Source organism: Schistocerca serialis, chromosome 4 (genome assembly GCF_023864345.2).
Source record: "Schistocerca serialis cubense isolate TAMUIC-IGC-003099 chromosome 4, iqSchSeri2.2, whole genome shotgun sequence".
Taxonomy (NCBI): domain Eukaryota; kingdom Metazoa; phylum Arthropoda; class Insecta; order Orthoptera; family Acrididae; genus Schistocerca; species Schistocerca serialis.
The window spans coordinates 861092842-861111942 of record NC_064641.1 but is presented as its reverse complement, the minus strand read 5'-3'; the positions used below and the strand labels follow the sequence as shown (position 1 = coordinate 861111942).

Below are 19101 nucleotides of genomic sequence, written 5' to 3'. Positions count from 1 at the left end.
CCAGGTCCGACCTTTACAAAGTGACAGATGTTCGTTGTTTTTCTTTGGTTCCGCGGCCATATTAATTGAAGTTACGTGTTATAGTGTGGCATTCCAGAGTAAGTATGGCTTGGAGACCTCAAACGCATGTGGCGTTATTTGAACAACATTGTAAAACCTACAGAGTGGTAGTACTCTATTTCTATTCTACATCAACGATAGCATGTACGTCAATGGTACTAGTAGCTGCCTTATATTAAGTGAAATAAATTTTGTGTGGGGAGGGGAGCAAAAACGAAGAGAGTCCCGTTATAGTTCAGTCACGATACTCTTTTTTAATTAAAAGTTATCTCTTTTATAATATTCCGTTAGATAAGTTCGATGGATACATGAAGTTGACGTTCTCATTTCACAACTTTCACAATGCATTTTGACTTTTTCACGAGAAGCGGAAGAAACTGAGTCAAAAATTTTGCTATTCAAGTAGAAGGAATCACACAAATAAAAATTCCCATTCACAGAGGAGATAATGGAGCACCTGTTAAGAGAAATAAATTACATTACTAGCCATTAAAATTGCTACACCAAGAACAAATGAAATTGATAAACGGGTATTCATTGGACAAATATATTATAGTACAACTGACATGTGATTACATTTTCACGCAATTTGGGTGAATAGATCCTGAGAAATCAGTACCCAAAAAACCACCTCTGGCCATAATAACGGCCTTGATACGCCTGGGCATTGAGTCAAACAGAGCTTGGATGGCGTGTACAGGTACAGCTGCCCATGCAGCTTCAGCACGATACCACCGTTCGTCAAGAGTAGTGACTGGCGTATGGTGACGAGCCAGTTGATCTGCCACCATTGACCAGACGTTTTCAATTGGTGAGAGATCTGGAGAATATGCCGGCCAGGGCAGCAGTCGAATATTTTCTGTATCCAGAAAGACCTGTACAGGACCTGCAAACATGCGGTCGTGCATTATCCTGCTGAAATGTAGGGTTTCGCAGGGATCGAATGAAGGGTAGAGCCACGGGTGGTAACACATCTGAAATGTAACGTCCACTGTTCAAAGTGCCGTCAATGCGAATAAGAGGTGACCGAGACGTGTAACCAATGGCACCCCATACCATCACGCCGGGTGATACGCCAGTATGGCGATGACGAATACACGCTTCCAATGTGCGTTTACCACGATGTCGCCAAACACGGATGCGACCATCATGATGCTGTAAACAGGACCTGGATTCATCCCAAAAAATGACGTGATGGTACGCATTTCTCCTCCTTACACGAGGCATCACAACAACGTTTCACCAGGCAACGCCGGTCAACTCCTGTTTGTGTATAAGAAATCGGTTGGAAACTTTCCTCATGTCAACACGTTGTAGGCATCGCCACCGGCGCCAACCTTGTGTGAATGCTCTGAGAAGCTAATCATTTGCATATCGCAGCACCTTCTTCCAGTCGGTTAAATTTCGCGTCTGTAGCACATCATCTGCGTGGTGTGGCAATTTTAATGCCCAGTAGTGTAGTTGTGATATGGACACGGACAAGATTCAAGAGCTGTTAACCGCAGAGCTTCAGATTGAACATCATTGAGGTTAAGAATTCTGTTGGCTCCTGTAATAAAGTTTATTTTAACCACGTGTGCATTTTGTGTTGTAGTGAGAGGAAACCGGCCAACCACCTATCATACCGCCCTCTCCTCAGGAACCACTAAACATTACAAGTCACGACAGCCACAACAGAAAAAGTTACACCCACTTTCGAACTTCACACAGAAAGTTCGCCTGAGGTCATCAACCTCGCTATATCCCCAAGTCTAATCGCTGTCTTAGCAACATTGTGCAGGAAAATCGAATCTTCAGCCTGACAGAGCACCGGAAAATTTATCTTCTGTTATTCATGCGATGAAAATCTCAAAAAATATACTGCTGTCCAAGATTTAATCAACAAATCGCTATTTCCCCGTCCTGTGTCTAAGTCACGATATAATCATACCAACTGTCAACAGATATCTGTACGAGCGTGTTCTGCACGGAAGATGGCATTCCGGTCAACGGACAATCATGCCAGTGATGACGTCGGAGCACCCATCAAATGGGGTAGTATTTGCCGGTTAGCCCCACTTCCACAATCGCCGTGTACACAGTCACAGACAGTGCAACATGGCACAGAGAAGACGCTTAACTGTCTTTCTGCAGAGGGGAGCCATAGGAAGAATAGAAGCATCTGACCTCGCAACATCCATTGGACGTGTTCCATCGAGGCAAACGGTGTACAGAAGGCTTCGGCAGAGCAGGCCTTATTGTCAGAGACTTGCTGTGTGTGTACCTCTGACGCGTCTTCATAGAAGGGAACGTCTAGAGTGGCGTCGTCAACACGCCACTTGGACGACAGAACAGTGGGCCAATGTTCTTCTCGCAGATGAGTCCCGATCTGGTCTTGAGAGTGATTCGCGACAGATTTATCTCTGGAGGGAACGTAGAACACGATTTCTGGACCCAAACATTGTGGACACAGACCGATATCGAGGAGCATCCCTAATGCTATGGGCAGGGATTATGCTGACCACTCGAACACCTCTTCATGAAGTTGTACAGCGAGTTGGCAATGTTTAACTGCCGTCTGGTATCGTGACGAGATCTTGAGACCTCACGTGTGCTTATTGCGAGATGGTGTGGGCCCAGAATTAGTATTCATGGACAATAATGCTCGGCTTCGTAGAGCAATGGCGGTTGATGTTTTCTTGGAAACGTAAGATATTGTTTACATGGTGTGGCGTGGTCGCTCTTCCTATTTGAATCCCATAGAGCACTGCGCAGACGGGTTGCATCACGTCAGCATTCACCAACCGCTCCAAAAGATTTGGGAGCAGCTCTGCAGGAAAAATGGGCATTATTGCCTCAACATGAGAGTGATGACAACATTCACTGCACGTCCCGTCCTTGTCAAACCTGTGTTGCTGCCAGAGGTGGTCACACCCCACCCCATACTAAGCACATTAATCACTTGTCGGAATGCGTATGCAAAGAGGTCAAGGAGAAAAAAACGACGAACATTTCTGTCTATCCGTTATGCATGTTGCAGTTGTTTACGTTCTCTATGCTTTAGATTGTTTCTACTTCACCTGTTTATACTGTTTTGTGGCAAAATAAACGCAAACATGCAAAATTTCCGTTTGTTGATTTAATTTTGGACACCATTGTATATCAATAGGCGCTAAACAATCAATATAAGATATGCCTGTGTACATTGATTGCGTCATGTTCCTCCTTATACATATCTTTTAAATTGTGATAGTATAGCTATCTCCCACAATTGCTCGCTCAGTTTTGTGACACCTACAACTATTCTCCTCACGTGCTATACTGTATGTAAGTGACGTCATAGACAAGTCATGTTTTTTGTTTATAGGGCTCTCTTACGAACTCGCGGTTATGCTATTATTACACGGTGTATTGCGCCTTTAGTGACTGTAATAGTCTTATTTAGACCATGCGCGTTTCGCTTTAGTTTCAAAGAGCTTCAGTGACTTTTTTTTTAAAATTCATTTCTAATGTTCTAGTAAACACAGGACTTGCATCTTAGTAAGATGCAGTTCACTGTCACGGAATACATTTTCATTTTCACATTGTGTAGATCCACTGAGACCCAGTATACTTCATTTTATACCACGGGTAATAAGTCTTCAGTGCGCCCGTGCACCATCATTCCATCCACACCGTAGCCCCTCGACCACCAAACGGTCATGTTGGACAATGTTCCTGGGAGCGTTACGTGTTCCCACCTGCCGTCATGTGGGTCTACCTCGAGAGTCACTCCTCAGACTGAACCCGCTCTCTTCTGCGAAAATCAACCGTCGCCACTGCCCGTTGTTCCAGTCCCTAGGCTCCGGGCACCACCGCCGATGTGCGGTTGTCAACAGAACACAACGTACTGCTCGTCGGAAGAAGAGACTATCCCAATCCAGTCGACGTTCCAGTGTGGAAAGTGGAATTGCCTGCTTTCCAATCCTGTTAAATATGAATGCCATTTCACCAGCTGTTTGACGTGGATGCCCCCTCACCTGGGGCACAACTTAGCTGTCATCTGCTGCTGTAGGTGACTGTGTTCCTTCCACTTTCCCAATGATTCTTCCCCATGTGAAGTCATCCAGGCTATATTGTAATGAAGAACAGGACCACAGCCGGCCAAAAATTTTTGGCGTTATATTCACGCTGGCTTTCCGCTATGTGTCTGTGCACGACTATGACACCTCTGGCAACATGCTCCTACACTGCCATTTCTTTCCACCTAGTGGTTAGTATGTTATGGCACTTCATCTATCTCATCCTTAAGTTTTGCACACAAGAGTATCTGTCCTTTGAACCTTCTACAACACAGCGATATCAGAAATATTGGTCGATCGTTGTGTTAATCATTTCTGCTACCCTCTATTTACGTGAGTGTGATGTGTTTCTTTAACGGTATATTCAGATTAAAAGGGGTGCTACATCAACCAGTAATTCCGTATCTTATACGCTGTTGAGTCATATTAATGTGACCGCCTATCAAAAGCTTGAATAACCAGCTTTTGCAGTACGAGACGTGTCAGCGTGTTTTTGGAAGGCACCGCCAGGGACGTGGAGCTACGTCGACTCTAGTGCTGTCGTCAGCTGTGTTAGGTTTCTCAAATCCATGGCGTGAACAGCCCGGTCGACTTGATCGAACAGATTCTCGATTGGAATTACCTCCAGGGAATCTGGTGGCCAGGGGAGTGCGGTCGACTCATCCTCGTGCTCTTCGAACCATGCACATACGGTCTGGGCTGTGTGACATTCTGCTGCTAGATGCCATCGTGCTGAGGAAAAACAAGCAGCATGTGTGAGTGAACATGGTTCCCAAAAAGGCAAGTAGGAGTAATCCGCTGAATTACAGGCCTATACCTCTAACGTCGATTTGCAGTAGGATTTTGGAACATATACTGTGTTCGAACATTATGAAGTACCTCGAAGAAAACGATTTATTGACACGTACTCAGCACGGACTTAGAAAATATCGTTCTTGTGAAACACAACTAGCTCTTTATACTCATGAAATAATGAGAGTGCTATCGACAGGGGATGTCAAATTGATTCCATATTTTTAGATTTCCAGAAGGTTTTCGACACCGTTCCTCACAAGTGTCTTCTAACCAAACTGCGTGCTTACGGAGTATCGCCTCAGTTGTGTGACTGGATTCGTGATTTCTTTTCAGAAAGTTCACAGTTCGTAGTAAAAGACGGAAAGTCATCGAGTGAAACAGAAGTAATATCCGGCGTTCCCCAAGGAAGTGTTATAGGCTCTCTATTGTTCCTGATCTATATTAACGACATAGGAGACAATCTGAGTAGCCGTCTTAGATTGTTTGCAGATGATACTGTCATTTACCGTCTTGTAAAGTCATCAGATGATCAAAACGACTTGAAAAATGATTTAGGTAAGATATCTGCATGGTACGAAAAGTGGCAGTTGACCTTGAATAAAGCAAAGTGTGAAGTTATTCACATGAGTACTAAAAGAATTCAGCTTAATTTCGATTTCGCGATTAGTCACACAAATCTGAAGGCTGTAAATTCAGCTAAATACCTAGGGATTACAATTACAAATAACCTAAATTGGAACGATCACATAGATAATATTAGGGGTAGAGCAAACCAAAGACTGCTATTCATTGGCAGAACACTTGACAAGGTGCACCAGGTCTACTAAAGAGACTGCTTACACCACGCTTGGCCGCCCTATTCTGGAGTATTGCTGTGCGGTGTGGGATCGGCATCAGGTGGGACTGACGGATGACATCGAAAAAGTACAAAGAAGGGCAGCTCGTTTTGTATTATCGCGAAATAGGGGAGATAGTGTCACAGACATGATACGTGAATTGGAGTGGCAATCATTAAAACAAAGGCGTTTTTCCGTTGCGACGGGATTTTCTCATGAAATTTCAATCACCAGTTTCCTCCTCCGATTGCGAAAACATTCTGTTGCCACCCACCTACATAGGGAGATACGATCATCACGATAAAATAATTAGGGCTCACAGAGAAAAATTCAAGTGCTCGTTTTTCCCGCGTGCCGTTCGAGAGTGGAACGGTAGAGAGTCAGCTTCAAGGTGGTTCATTGAATCCTCTGCCAGGCACTTTATTGTAAATAGCAGAGTAATCACGTAGATGTAGATGGTCCCCAGAATGACGAGGTCACCCAGGAAATCCAATGAAAACATCCCCAGACCAAAACGCTCCCTCCACTCGCAGCTTCCATTTGCTTTCAAACATTTCACGCCAACGGCCATCTGTCCATTGGAGCATAAAATGTAATTCATCTGAAGAGGCCTCCTGTCACCACTCATTGGACGTCTGGTTATGCTATTGGCGTGCAAATTCCAGCCTTCCTCCCTGATGAACAGCAATCAGCGTGGGTGACAGCAAACCACCTGCTGCGGAGGCCCATACACAGTAACTTTCTTTGAACGATCGGTGTTTGCACGACACCCCCGGCTTGCAGCCCCTTGGTTCATCTGGGTGATCATGTCTCTTCACTCGTACATATCTGCGCAACCGTCGTTCATTCCTGTCATCTATGGCCCTTGGTGCTCCATAGCAGCCTAGCTGCCAGTTTTTGACCTCCACAGTATACTGTAACCACGACACCATGTGAAGTTATCTGTTTTGGAGTTGCTTTCACTCTTGGCCCGAAATCCAGTGATGTCACCTTTCGAACGTTAGATGAATCACTCCGTTTCCACATTACGATAACGACTGTACTATTTTCTGCGTCCCCCCGACAAACTCTATACACACTCTGCTGGTAGTACTGCCACCTGCCCGCCTGTGAGTGCTGAATGCTCATTGACGCCGAATACAGGTAGTGGTTATGTTAATGTGACAGGGCCGTGTAGAATCTGACAGATATTCCGGCCCTGGGGTTCTGTTCAGTTTTATTGATTTCAGTTGTTTCTCTTCGCCACTGACACTAATATCTGCATCACTCATCTTTGCAGTGGTGCTATGCAGAAATAACCTGGGGCTGTACGACTTTTTCTTCCTTAGTAAAGGAACACATGAAAACAGAGTAATTCTTCCATACCTCTTTAACACTCTATTTCAGGCCCTGTATCACGTGTGAGTGTCTTTACGCAAATCTTTGTGCCACCGACAGTTTTTATATGTCACCATAATTTGTTTTGGTGTTGTGAGAGATTTTCCTATAATTTTCTCCTCCACCACTCGTTGGAGGCTTCACTCATTGCTCTTGTAACAGCCAAGCTTGTTTCACATAGCTTCTCTTTATCTCTGGCCGTATGATTTATGTTACACTTACTTTGGAGAAGTTTCTTTACAGTGACGGTATACCATGGTGCGCCGTCTCATCACTAACTGTTTCTGTACTTGGTCTAATTTTCTTCTGAAGTTCACCTACACTTGCTTACATGCTCCTACCCAGACCTAAATGTTTCTAGTTCTCGTAGCGATATTACACTACTTCCTCGTTATCTAGCCTACTGACCATTTAAGTGTTTCTACTTGTTTTAGTTGCCGTTTGTCCATTGGTGTCATTCATTATTGCTGCAACAGTCTGATGGGCAATGATACCAGTTTCAACGTGGTTATCCTCAAAGAGATCAGGTGTATTTGTTGCTGTTTTATCTAATATATTTCCACCATGAATAGAATTCCGAACTATTTATTGAAGATATCTTCCTAAGAAGTCGTTTAACATTGTTCCATAGATAATTTTTTCACACCCACCACTTAAAAAAACTGTACTTATCCCAATCAGTTGTTGGATGGTCAAAGTCTTTTGCAACATATGTACTAACGAGCTGAGGTTTTCTCTAAAGTTTTCTATACACTTGGAGTGAGTATGATGATCGACAAAAATTTACAGTTATAAACTGACAAGCCAAAATTTTATGACCAATGCCCACTGCGATGTTGGCTGCGACTTGGTGGCGTTGCCGGCTTGTGACGTGGCAGAAAAACTGCACTAATAGCCATTAAAATTGCTACACCAAGAAGAAACGCAGATGATAAACGGGTATTCATTGGACAAATATATTATACTATAACTGATATGTGATTACAATTTCACGCAATTTGGGTGCATAGATCCTGAGAAATCAGTACCCAGAACAACCACCTCTGGCCGTAATAACGGCCTTGATACGCCTGGGCAAGGAGTCAAATAGAGCTTGGATGGCGTGTACATGTACAGCTGCCCATGCAGCTTCAACACGATACCACAGTTCATCAAGAGTAGTGACTGGCGTATTATGACGAGCCAGTTGCTCGGCCACCATTGACCAGACGTTTTCAGTTGGTGAGAGATCAGGAGAATGTGCTGGCCAGGGCAGCAGTCGAATATTTTCTGTATCCAGAAAGGCCCGTACAGGACCTGCAAGATGCGGTCGTGCATTAACCTGCTGAAATGTAGGGTTTCACAGGGATCGAATGAAGGATAGAACCACGGGTCGTAACACATCTGAAATGTAACGTCCACTGTTCAAAGTGCCATCAATGCGAACAAGAGGTGACCGAGACGTGTAACCGATGGCACCCGATACCATCACGCCGGGTGATACGCCAGTATGGCGATGACGAATACACGCTTCCAATGTGCGTTCACCGCGATGTCGCCAAACACGGATGCCACCATCATGATGCTGTGAACAGAACCTGGATTCATCCGAAAAAATGACGTTTTGCCATTCGTGCATCCACGATTGTCGTTGAGTACACCATTGCAGGCGCTCCTGTCTGTGATGAAGCGTCAAGGGTAACCGCAGCCATGGTCTCCGAGCTGATAGTCCATGCTGCTGCAAACGCCGTCGAACTGTTCGTGCAGATGGTTGTTGTTTTGAAACGTCCCCATCTGTTGACTCATGGATCTAGACGTAGCTGCACGATCCGTTACAGCCATTTCGATAAGATGCCTGTCATCTCGACTGCTAGTGATACGAGGCCGTTGGGATCCAGCACGGCGTTCCGTATTACCCTCCTGAACCCACCGATTGCATATTCTGGTAACAGTCAGTGGATCTCGACTAATGCGAGCAGCAATGTCGCGATACGATAAACCGCAATCGCGATAGGCTACAAACCGACCTTTGTCAAAGTCGGAAACGTAATGGTACGCATTTCTCCTCTTTACACGAGACATCACAACAACGTTTCACCAGGCAACGCCGGTCAAGTGCTGTTTGTGTATGAGAAATCGGTTGGAAACTTTCCTCATGTCTGCAGGTTGTAGGTGTCGCCACCGACGCCAACCTTGTGTGAATGCTCTGAAAAGCTAATCATTTGCATATCACAGCATATTCAACCTGGCGGTTTAATTTCGCGTCTGTAGCACGTCATATTCTTGGTGTAGCAATTTTAATGGCCAGTAGTGTATGTAAGCGGAGCAAATGCGGACGGGGAATCACCTTAGCGAGGATATAGGCTGCAAATGGGGAAATCCACTGAGATAGGTAACTTTGACAAAGGAAAATTCATTATTACGAAAAGCCTGTCAATGTGTATCTCGAAAATGAGAAAGGTGGTCAAATGTTCATGTGCTAATGTCGTGAGCATCTTTTGAAAGATGTAGAAGAATAGTGAAACATATCACTAGGCGCTAAATGGTGGGACGTCCATGAGCCTTCACAGAACGTGGGGTTCGGAGGTTTTTATGCTCTGTGAAGTGGGATGGATGGTGATCTCTGCCGAAAGAGTTGTTGTTGTTGTTTGTTTGGAGGGAAGAGACCAAACAGCGAGGTCATCGGTCTCATCGGATGAGGGAAGGATGGGGAAGGAAGTCGGCCGTGCCCTTTCAAAGGTACCATCCCAGCATTTGCTTGGATCGATTTAGGAAAATCTCGGAAAACCTAAATCAGGATGGCCGGACGCGGGATTGAACCGTCGTCCTCCCGAATGCGAGTCCAGTGTGCTAACCACTGCGCCACCTCGCTCGGTGCCGAAAGAGCACAACTGGTACATGCACAAGTGTTTCGGAACATACCGCTCATCGTGCATTTTGAACATGTGGCTCCGCAGCAGACAAACCCTATGTGTTGATCCAACGACATCGTCAATTACGACTGCAATGGGCATTGGACCACCGGGATTCGACCGTCGATCAGTAGAGACGGGTCTCCTCTTCGGGTTAATCACCTTTTGGCTACACTAGGTCGATGTTCATCTCCATAAACGCCGTCGTCGAGGTGAACGACGGCTCGAAAGGTGCTGCCACCCACGGATGGGGGCTGGTGGTATCAGTATGCTATGGGAGTTATGCTCCTGCGCTTGCATGGGAGCTGTGGTAGTTATCTAAGACATGCTGACAGTTGTGAACCACCTGCATCCCGTCATACTTGATTTCTTCCCCGATGGCAATGTCATCTTTCTACACTATAATTATCTGTCTCAGAGCCAGAACCGTGCTGCAGTGGTTTGAGAAGCATTGTAGTGAATTCACGTAGATGTCTCGGCGACCAAATTCGCCTGATGTAAATCCTATGGAACTCATCTGGGCCGCTATATGGCGCCATCACCGCGTACGCAAATCAGGAGCCAGTTATTTATTGCGAATTACATGCTCTGTGCGTAGACATCTCATGCCACGTAGCTCCACTAACCTACCAATAAAGTGTCGAAACCTGATACGCAGAATCAGGATGTATTTCGTTCCAAAGACGGGCAGACAAACTATTAAGCAGCTGGTAATATTGTTTTGGCTCATAGCCATCCATGATACTCGTATTGCGGCTGTAAGTAGGCTGTTTAGGTTTTTATGTTGGCGACGCCACGTAGCGCTCTGTATGAAAATCGCCGACTGTGCTGTGTGCAGTCTGTGGCTGGTTTGCATTGTTGGAATATTTGCTATTGTAGTGTTGGGTAGTTGGATGTGAACAGCTCGTAGCGTTGCGCAGTTCAAATCTTTCATTTGCTAACTATGCCTATCAGTAGTTAGTGCCTTCAGTAGTTAGAATCTTTTGTTTGGCTGGCAGTACTGGCGCTCGCTGTATTGCAGTAGTTCGAGTAACGGAGATTGTTGTGAGGTAAGTGATTCATGAAAGATATAAGTTATTGTTAGTCAGAACCATTCTTTTGTAGGGATTATTGAAAGTCAGATTGCGTTGCGCTAAAAATACTGTGTATCAGTTTAGTGTTGATCAGAATAAGTAAAGAGAGAAATATCTGAGTACGTTCAGTTCTGCTCAGCTGTTTGAAAATCAAATAACGTAAGAGGTTTATCAGCACAGTCATTTAAAAATTTTCCAAAGGGGACGTTTCACGGCTCGTTCAAAATATCTTGCATACTGATTTAATTTCTATCATGGTGCATTTGAGTTTCTTGTCTACTGCGACAAATACACCACATTTTTACACGTTAGCCCTGAATGGAGTCCGCTTGCCCGATAAAGTAACGGTTTTCCGAGCTCAGTTGTGGTACAAAACAGGTTGCTCTTTAGCCTGCATCGGCTCTGTTGTGCCAACAGCACTTCTAAATTACGCTACCTGTAACAAGAGAGAGAGAGAGAGAGATAGAGAGAAGGAAACAGATGCTATCAGAGAACATGTCATAAAAAATTTATGAGTTAAGTTACCATTTGCAACAAAATACATTGCAGTATACAGGATGAGTCGCGTAAGACGTAACACCCCCTTTATTCCCGAAGCGATTGCACGTATCGGCATGCGGTTTTCGGCAAATCATAGCGGACTATGGGGCACATACGTTGGTATATGCACAATAATCACAAGGTTTATATTGACCGAGATAATGAGGCAGGCACATGTTTTTTTAAAGGGACCCTAAACTTTTTTTACCATCATTCGAACGCTCTGGAAAAGACGCGTATAGTGATATAACGCATGCTGCTATTGTGATTCAAACTTTGCTTTAAAGAGGGTGGATGAGGATTTACGTACGTAGTGTAGGCCGTGCATGCTGCAGAGCACGGCAACCCGGCCTGCGGGCCGCGCGAGGCGTGTTTACAGTCTGCAGCCGCTTCCGACCGCCTCGACCTTCAATCGTACAATATTTCGCAGCGTCTTTTAAGCGAAGTTTGAATCACAATAGCAACATGCGTTACATCACTATACGCGTCTTTTCCAGAGCGTTCGAATGATGGTAAAAAAAGTATAGAGTCTCATTTAAAAAACATGTACTTGCCTCATTATCTAGGTCAATATAAACGTTGTGTTTATTGTGCATGTATCAACGTATGTGCCCCATAGTCCGCTATGATTCGCCGAAAACCGCATGCAGATACGTGCAGTCGCCTCCGGAATAAAGGGGGTCTTACGTCTTACGCGACTCACCCTGCATAGAATAGTTCCTTAGAAACAAATTTCTGTAATCAGTGAAAAACATTATATTCACCATGTAGATTCAAGAAAGTCTTAAAGTGAACGTGTGCATTGTAGGAGAACTCAGCCAGCGCCACGAACGTCGTTGACGTGCAGCGATCGTGCGTTGAGGCTGGCGTGGGACGCGGCGTATGGGATTCGCGGCGGTTGTCCGGCCAACAGACGCCGGATAGCCCGCGGCCGTATCTTGCTCTGCTGGACATTGCTCCTGCCGTGACGTCACGAGAAGACTGCGCCCGCCAGGTGTAGCATGCCGGCGGGCAGTCGCCTGTTGGAGCAGCAGACACTCGCAGCCGGCCACACCTGCAGTTACAGCGACAGGTAGGCGGCATAGCGCTGCGCAGCTGCAAACGCCAAACGTGTGGAGGCCCAACCGGCCGCGGGAGACTGCTGCAGTCATATCGGCCGTCGCTTTTAGTCAGCTTTACACCGTAGCGAATAGAAGCGAACACAAGCGAACGAGCATCTGCGGACAATTAACCAGTGCTCACTACCAGTCGCTGCAATCCGTGAACAAGTGTCTACACTAGAGCACTGGTTGGCGACCTTTTGAGACCATTACCCCTGACTGCAATCACACCAATATTCAAGAAAGGTAGTAGGAGTAATCCACTAAATTACAGGCCCATATCATTAATGTCGATATGCAGCAGGATTTTCGAACATATATTGTAACACACCACCCGTCACTTAGCTGGTTTTGGCGTGTGTTCACCCCAACTAATTGACTAACAGATCAACAGAGAGTGCAAACTGCCGCAATATCGGATAACGCAAAAAAGTAATATGGCCCTGTGACTCCTGATTGAACTGAAGTGGCAGTGTTGACATTAATTTATTCAGAATTGATCACTTTTAATTAAAAAGCGCCGCACATTGATGTTTTATTCAGCTATTCAACACCAGATGCAAATGTGGAACGTAAAATTAATTAAGAAAGTGACTTGGGATTTCAACTACTTGATTGAAAACAGATGCAGTCGATTAGCACAAATTTATTTTAACTCAAGACCTTCAATCATGACATTACAAGACTCTCCTAACAGGCAGTGGTAATAAATTGCGTTTGCGTGGAGTAAAGTGCGATAAATCAAAAGTAATTCCTATCGACTGACCCAGGCATAATGCGAAGTGCGAGAAGAATTCCACAATACACAGCCCATGAAACCCTCATGGAAACTTAGCCGACGTGACCCAACAAATTAATCAGTGGCAGGAGCGGGCACAATATGACCGAATACAGCGTGGCGGAGCGGCGGAGCTGTGTGGACGTCGGCCGACCTCGTGGTGCTGCAAGGCTGCGCTCGTCTATTCACTCCTAGCTATCTTGCTCAGTACATAGCTGAACCAAAACTTCCTATCTCCAAGCTCAATCGTTCCCTTTGCTAAGTCCTAAACTGCAGAAATACTCACTCTTTCTCAGGCAACCTGAGTCAAGAACGCCACTTCCACACTCTAGGCAAGCTGGGAACGGAAGACTTCTGCCAGTCTGCTCTTCGCATCGGTTTCCCCTCCAGCAAAATGAGTTACTCCAATTGCAGCGCAAGTCGTGTTAATTATGCATCACTTCCCAGCGCCGACCAATACCTGCTCTGGGAAGTGAACAGATTCCCACAAAATTTCCCTTCCTCTCAACTTCTTCTACTTAGCTCCCCCCAGGCCACCCATCAAGGTTAGCGTCTGCACAAACACCAAGTTTTCCGGAATTCTGACTCCCAGGAGAGTACTTCAAATTCCTTGGTCCTACATTCCCATCAGAGGTCAGCATATTTCATACTGTCGCTCTTCACCTGATTTACTTCAGGCTCTACGGACCGTGAATTCAGCGTGAAGTTGCTATAGTCACGAACATGCATATTTGACCTCTGTTGACTGCTCCACCGTAGCTTGAGCGGGTTTGTCGCATGTTTCACAGAAAACGGGACGACGGACATTTATCAACAGGCGTACAAGTTCTCCGTCTGTTTCCCGGTACACCAGCATGGAGTCAGAGTCAACAACCCACTCACTGTCACTCATATTAAGGTGGCTGGAGACCGCGCTGCGTTACCGCTTTCTCAGAGCTTGAGCCACCCTAAGCTGCCTATTGTCGCTTCCCTTCACCGTTCCCCAGCCGGCCACGGTCAACTCCAAATACTTCCCTGGGGTAAACTAGCGTCCAGTAAATCGACTTGTTTCCACAAAGTTTTCATGTTGTGTGAATTACTTTAAAACCATCACCCAACATTAATTATTCCACTACATCCATACTATACCCTCTAGAAGATGCATTGTGCCTTGTCAGTCATTTTGTTCAGCCCTACTGTTCGCTCAATGTGAGTTAGGTGATCTTTAATGACTTCATGTAAGGGGCATAGTTCTTGCGATCTCACAATATTGTGTTCGAACATAATGAATTACCTCGAAGGAAACGCTCTATTGACACACAGTAAACATCGGTTTAGCAAACATCGTTCTTGTGTCTCGCATTGTCATCTATAAAAGTGAAATCGGAGCAGAATGCACCCCTCAAAGGACGCACATAGGGAAGGAGAACAGTGTCACAGTAATGCTGACCAGTGAGTATACCGTGTTCAAACATATAGAGGTAAGTATGCACATGCACAACTAGCTCTTTATTCACATGAAGTGCTGAGTGCTATTGACAAGATATTTCAGATCGATTCCGTATTTCTGGTTTTCCGGAAGGCTTTTGACACTGTGCCACACAAGCGGCTCGTAGTTAAATTGCGTGCTTATGGATTATCGTCTCAGCTATGTGACTGGATCTGTGATTTCCTGTCAGTTCGTAGTAACTGACGGAAAGTCATCGAGTAAAACAGAAGTGATTTCTGGCGTTCCGTGAGATAGTGTTACAGGCCCTTTGCGGTTCCTTATCTATATAAACGATTTGGGAGACAATCTGAGCAGCCGTCTTTGGTTGTTTGCAGATGACGCTGTCGTTTATCCACTAATAAAGTCATCAGAAGATCAAAACAAACTGCACAACGATTTAGAAGAAATATCGGAATGGTGCGAAACGTGGCAGTTGACTTTAAATAACGAAAAGTGTGAGGTCATCCACATGAGTGCTGAAAGGAATCCGTTAAACTTAGGTTCCACGATAAATCAGTCTAATCTAAAAACCGTAAATTAAACTGAATACCTAGATATTACAATTACGAACAATTTCAATTGGAAGGGACACACAGAAAATGTTGTGGGGAAGGCTAACCAAAGACTGCGTTTTATTGGCAGGACACTTAGAAAATGTAACAGACCTACTAAGGAGACTGCCTACACTACGCTTGTTCGTCCTCTTTTAGAATACTGTTGCACGGTGTGGGACTTACCAGATAGGACAGAATGAGTACATCGAAAAAGTTCAAAGAAAGGCAGCACGTTTTGTATCAGCGCGAAATATGGGAGAGAGTGTCACAGAAATGATACAGGATTTGGGATGGACATCATTAAAAGAAAGGCGTTTTTCGTTGCCACGGAATCTTCTCACGAAATTCGAATCACCAACTTTCTCCTCCGAATGCGAAAATATTTTGTTGACACCGACCTACATAGCGAGGAACGATCACTACGATAAAATAAGGGAAAAGAGAGCTCGTACGGAAAGATATAGGTGTTCATTCTTCCCGCGCGCTATACGAGATTGGAATAATAGAGAATTGTGAAGGTGGTTCTATGAACCCTCTGCCAGGCATTTAAATGTGATTTACAGAGTATCCATGTAGATGTCTATGTAGATGTAGATATTAGCAACTATCCCCAACCCAGTTTGAAAACTTTTATTTTTTAAATGATTAAACATTAGTGATATTTCTTTTTTGTAGCTGTTTTATTAAACCACAAATTAATGAGTCGATGAGACAATTCTCATTGCTTATATCTAACCACTTTTCTTGGATTTGGTCTGTTGTTCGTCAGTGCACATGGTAAGTAACACTCCAAGTCTATTCAGTTCCTTGTTTGTGTTCTCATTGCAGTCATAGCCAAAAATCTGCTTTCATATCAATGACTCTTGAATGTCATATTTCTTTTTCCCGTGCTTTGTTTGAGTAGTATGTGTGTTAGAATGAATGCTGAAGCAACTGCCAGTACATTGTGAGTGTTATGTACAACTCTTAGCCAGAAAAGAAAGCGTAACTGTCCACAGTGGCGGTAGACACTTGTTACAAAAAGTTCTTCCCCTGCCCCACCCATGTCCCTAGCGGGAGTTGCTTAATCCAAACCCTGCACCCTATTAAAAATAAACCAAGTTAAAATGTCTGCAGTATACTTACTGTTTATAAACCACGTAATAGCTAGACTGCTTGCTTCTGGACTGGCAGAAACTGAAATACTTCAGGCTGCTAAAGGTTTGTGTCTGACCGCTGCCACTAATAATAGTTACTAATAATACAGTTTACAACACTATAGTCGCCAATATGTAGTTACTTTTGTGTATTGTATCGACGTATACGTAGTTACAACTGTGTTGTGTTTCAAAGTCAGTTAAGAAGCGATTTCTGGTACACTGCAGGAACTACCTACAATGTGGAGAAGAAATTTTCACGTGACATTAAGCACTTTATACGTGTCTCACTCTTATTGTCACATATGCACAGTACATGGCATAAAGAATGTGTAGGGGGTGGATATGTGAGGAATGTCACTTTAATTCTTTCGTCTCCCTAGCAGCAACCCGAACTCCCGTGCCACGCAGTAATGATAGTATTTGGAAACAGTAATTATTGGTCTTCTGCAATCAATATTAAGAATCTTACAATATGTATGATAGTAATAACAATCTCTTAAACAGAGTTTTGAGACTGAGACATAAGGAGAACCGTCTTGGTTTCCACCCCTCAAAAAATTTCATTTTATCGTTCAGGGGACGATTACCCTCAGGTTGGGAACTTCTGCACTAGAGGGATGTAAGAGAACATAAGGTAACGAGCATAGCTTATTAACAATGCCTCTAATAATCGGCACGCAGGATACAAAACACACACGCACACAGAGTTTCATTCTTGCTTTTTCGATTCTGTTGCCGAGTACATTCCAATCGAAGCATCCAAATGAATGCACACATCTAAATGGATGCGCAGTCGGACACGGGAAGGCACAATGAAATTTAAACTACAGTTATCATACTAGTAAGAGGTACATAATTTAGCAGCTGATCTAAAGTAAGTGGACACCTATTAGTGGAAATTAACATGCCGTGTTCCCACCCTGGCCGGCCGCTGTGACCGAGCGGCTCTAGGCGCTTCAGTCCGGAACCGCGCTGCTGCTATGGTCGCAGGTTCGAATCCTCCCTCGGGAATGGATGTGTGTGATGTCCTTAGGTTAGTTAGGTTTAAGTAGTTCTAAGTCTAGGGGACTGATGACCTCAGATGTTAAGTCCCTTAGTGCTCAGAGCCATTTGAACCATTTTTGGAAGCTGACATATCTCATCCAAGAGGCTTTTCAGTGGGGTCAGGTCGGGAGTCTGGGTAGACCACGCCATTTCAGGAATGCTGTTGTCTACAAGCAGATGCTACTTTATGATAGGTCCACCGCCATGCAAGAAGTCACCATCTCCGAACAGTTCCTCTAATGTGTGCATTAAACAGTAAAATGTGTTCATATGCTTCCGCTTTTAGCGTTTCATTAAGCGCGATAAGGGTACCACACCACAAACCGTGGAAAACGCCCCCACAGCGTGGTGCGACCTCCTCCCTACTTCACTGTTAGCGCTACACATATTGGCAGGTGACGTTCTCCGGGCATTCATTACACCCGAACCCTTCCACTGGTTTGCCACAGCGTATAGTGTCATTTTCATCTCCACAATTCACTCGTTTACAGTCATCCACTGTCCGGTGGCTTTGCTCTTTACTCCACCTCAAGCCTCGCTTAGCACTGGCTGTAGAGGTGTTTGGCTTATGAGGAAATGCTCGGCCATTGTACCCAATTCTTTTTACTCCCTTACGTTCAGTTATTGTAAGTGGTTGTCTCATGGCAGCGCTTTGAAACACAAAAGTGAATACTTTCACTGATTTCAAGCGATTGTTACACCCTTTGCAATGATCGACGGTCCTTTTACGTCAGTACACGAGGTCTGTCTGATCTTAATTAAGTTGTGGTTGTTACTTCGCATTTACACTTCGCAATTACGTCATCAACAGTCAACTTGGACAGCTTTAGATGGGTTCAAATTCCCCTGATGAAATTGTTGCTCAGATATACTGCGACTATTCCACGTTCAGAATCTCCCTACTGACCCACTCTGTTGTTATTGCGTCTCCACTGGCAGCACAAATCTCCCCACATCCCTTTACACTGGGACGTGTATAGAAACACCCATATGTAATGCGGAACTGACCACTTCACAACTTCAAGAGGTTGTAGACTGTGTCTTGATGAAGACATCGATGGTGTCCGGAAACGTCATCAAACTCCACAACAGAGCATCAAAGTCCTAGGCGCAACAAACTGCACTTTGTATACTGACAAGCCGTAGGCATTCAGTAATCGCGACTGATTGCCACAATCGCCAGTGGAGATGATTGAGCTAGTTGCTACGTAGACAGGCCTTATCTCCTATGAATACGTTGCTACGTTGCCTGGGTGGATGACGGTTTCTGACTCGGGTTTCCATCCGCAGTTTCCTCTTCTCCTGGAACCCACTAAAATCACCATTGTTTTTCGGTATACATGAAAAAAAAACTGTTTAAAGGAAATCCGTGTCTGAAGCTGATATCCACCAAGCCACCATGGCAT

General features: G+C 44.7%; 1 protein-coding gene across 2 annotated transcripts in view; it reads left to right on the top strand.

Annotated features, from left to right (window-relative positions):
- The first annotated feature begins 12576 nt into the window (after window positions 1–12576).
- The window catches only part of LOC126473503 (15-hydroxyprostaglandin dehydrogenase [NAD(+)]-like), a 332530-nt gene continuing 326005 nt past the window's right edge, over window positions 12577–19101 (top strand). The window contains exon 1 of one of the 2 annotated variants that reach the window (XM_050100593.1): window positions 12577–12684. In XM_050100593.1, the coding sequence (XP_049956550.1) occupies window positions 12614–12684 (71 nt within the window). In that variant the 5' untranslated portion in view covers window positions 12577–12613. The remainder of the gene's footprint in view (window positions 12685–19101) is intronic. The other variant, XM_050100592.1, reaches the window with a different exon arrangement.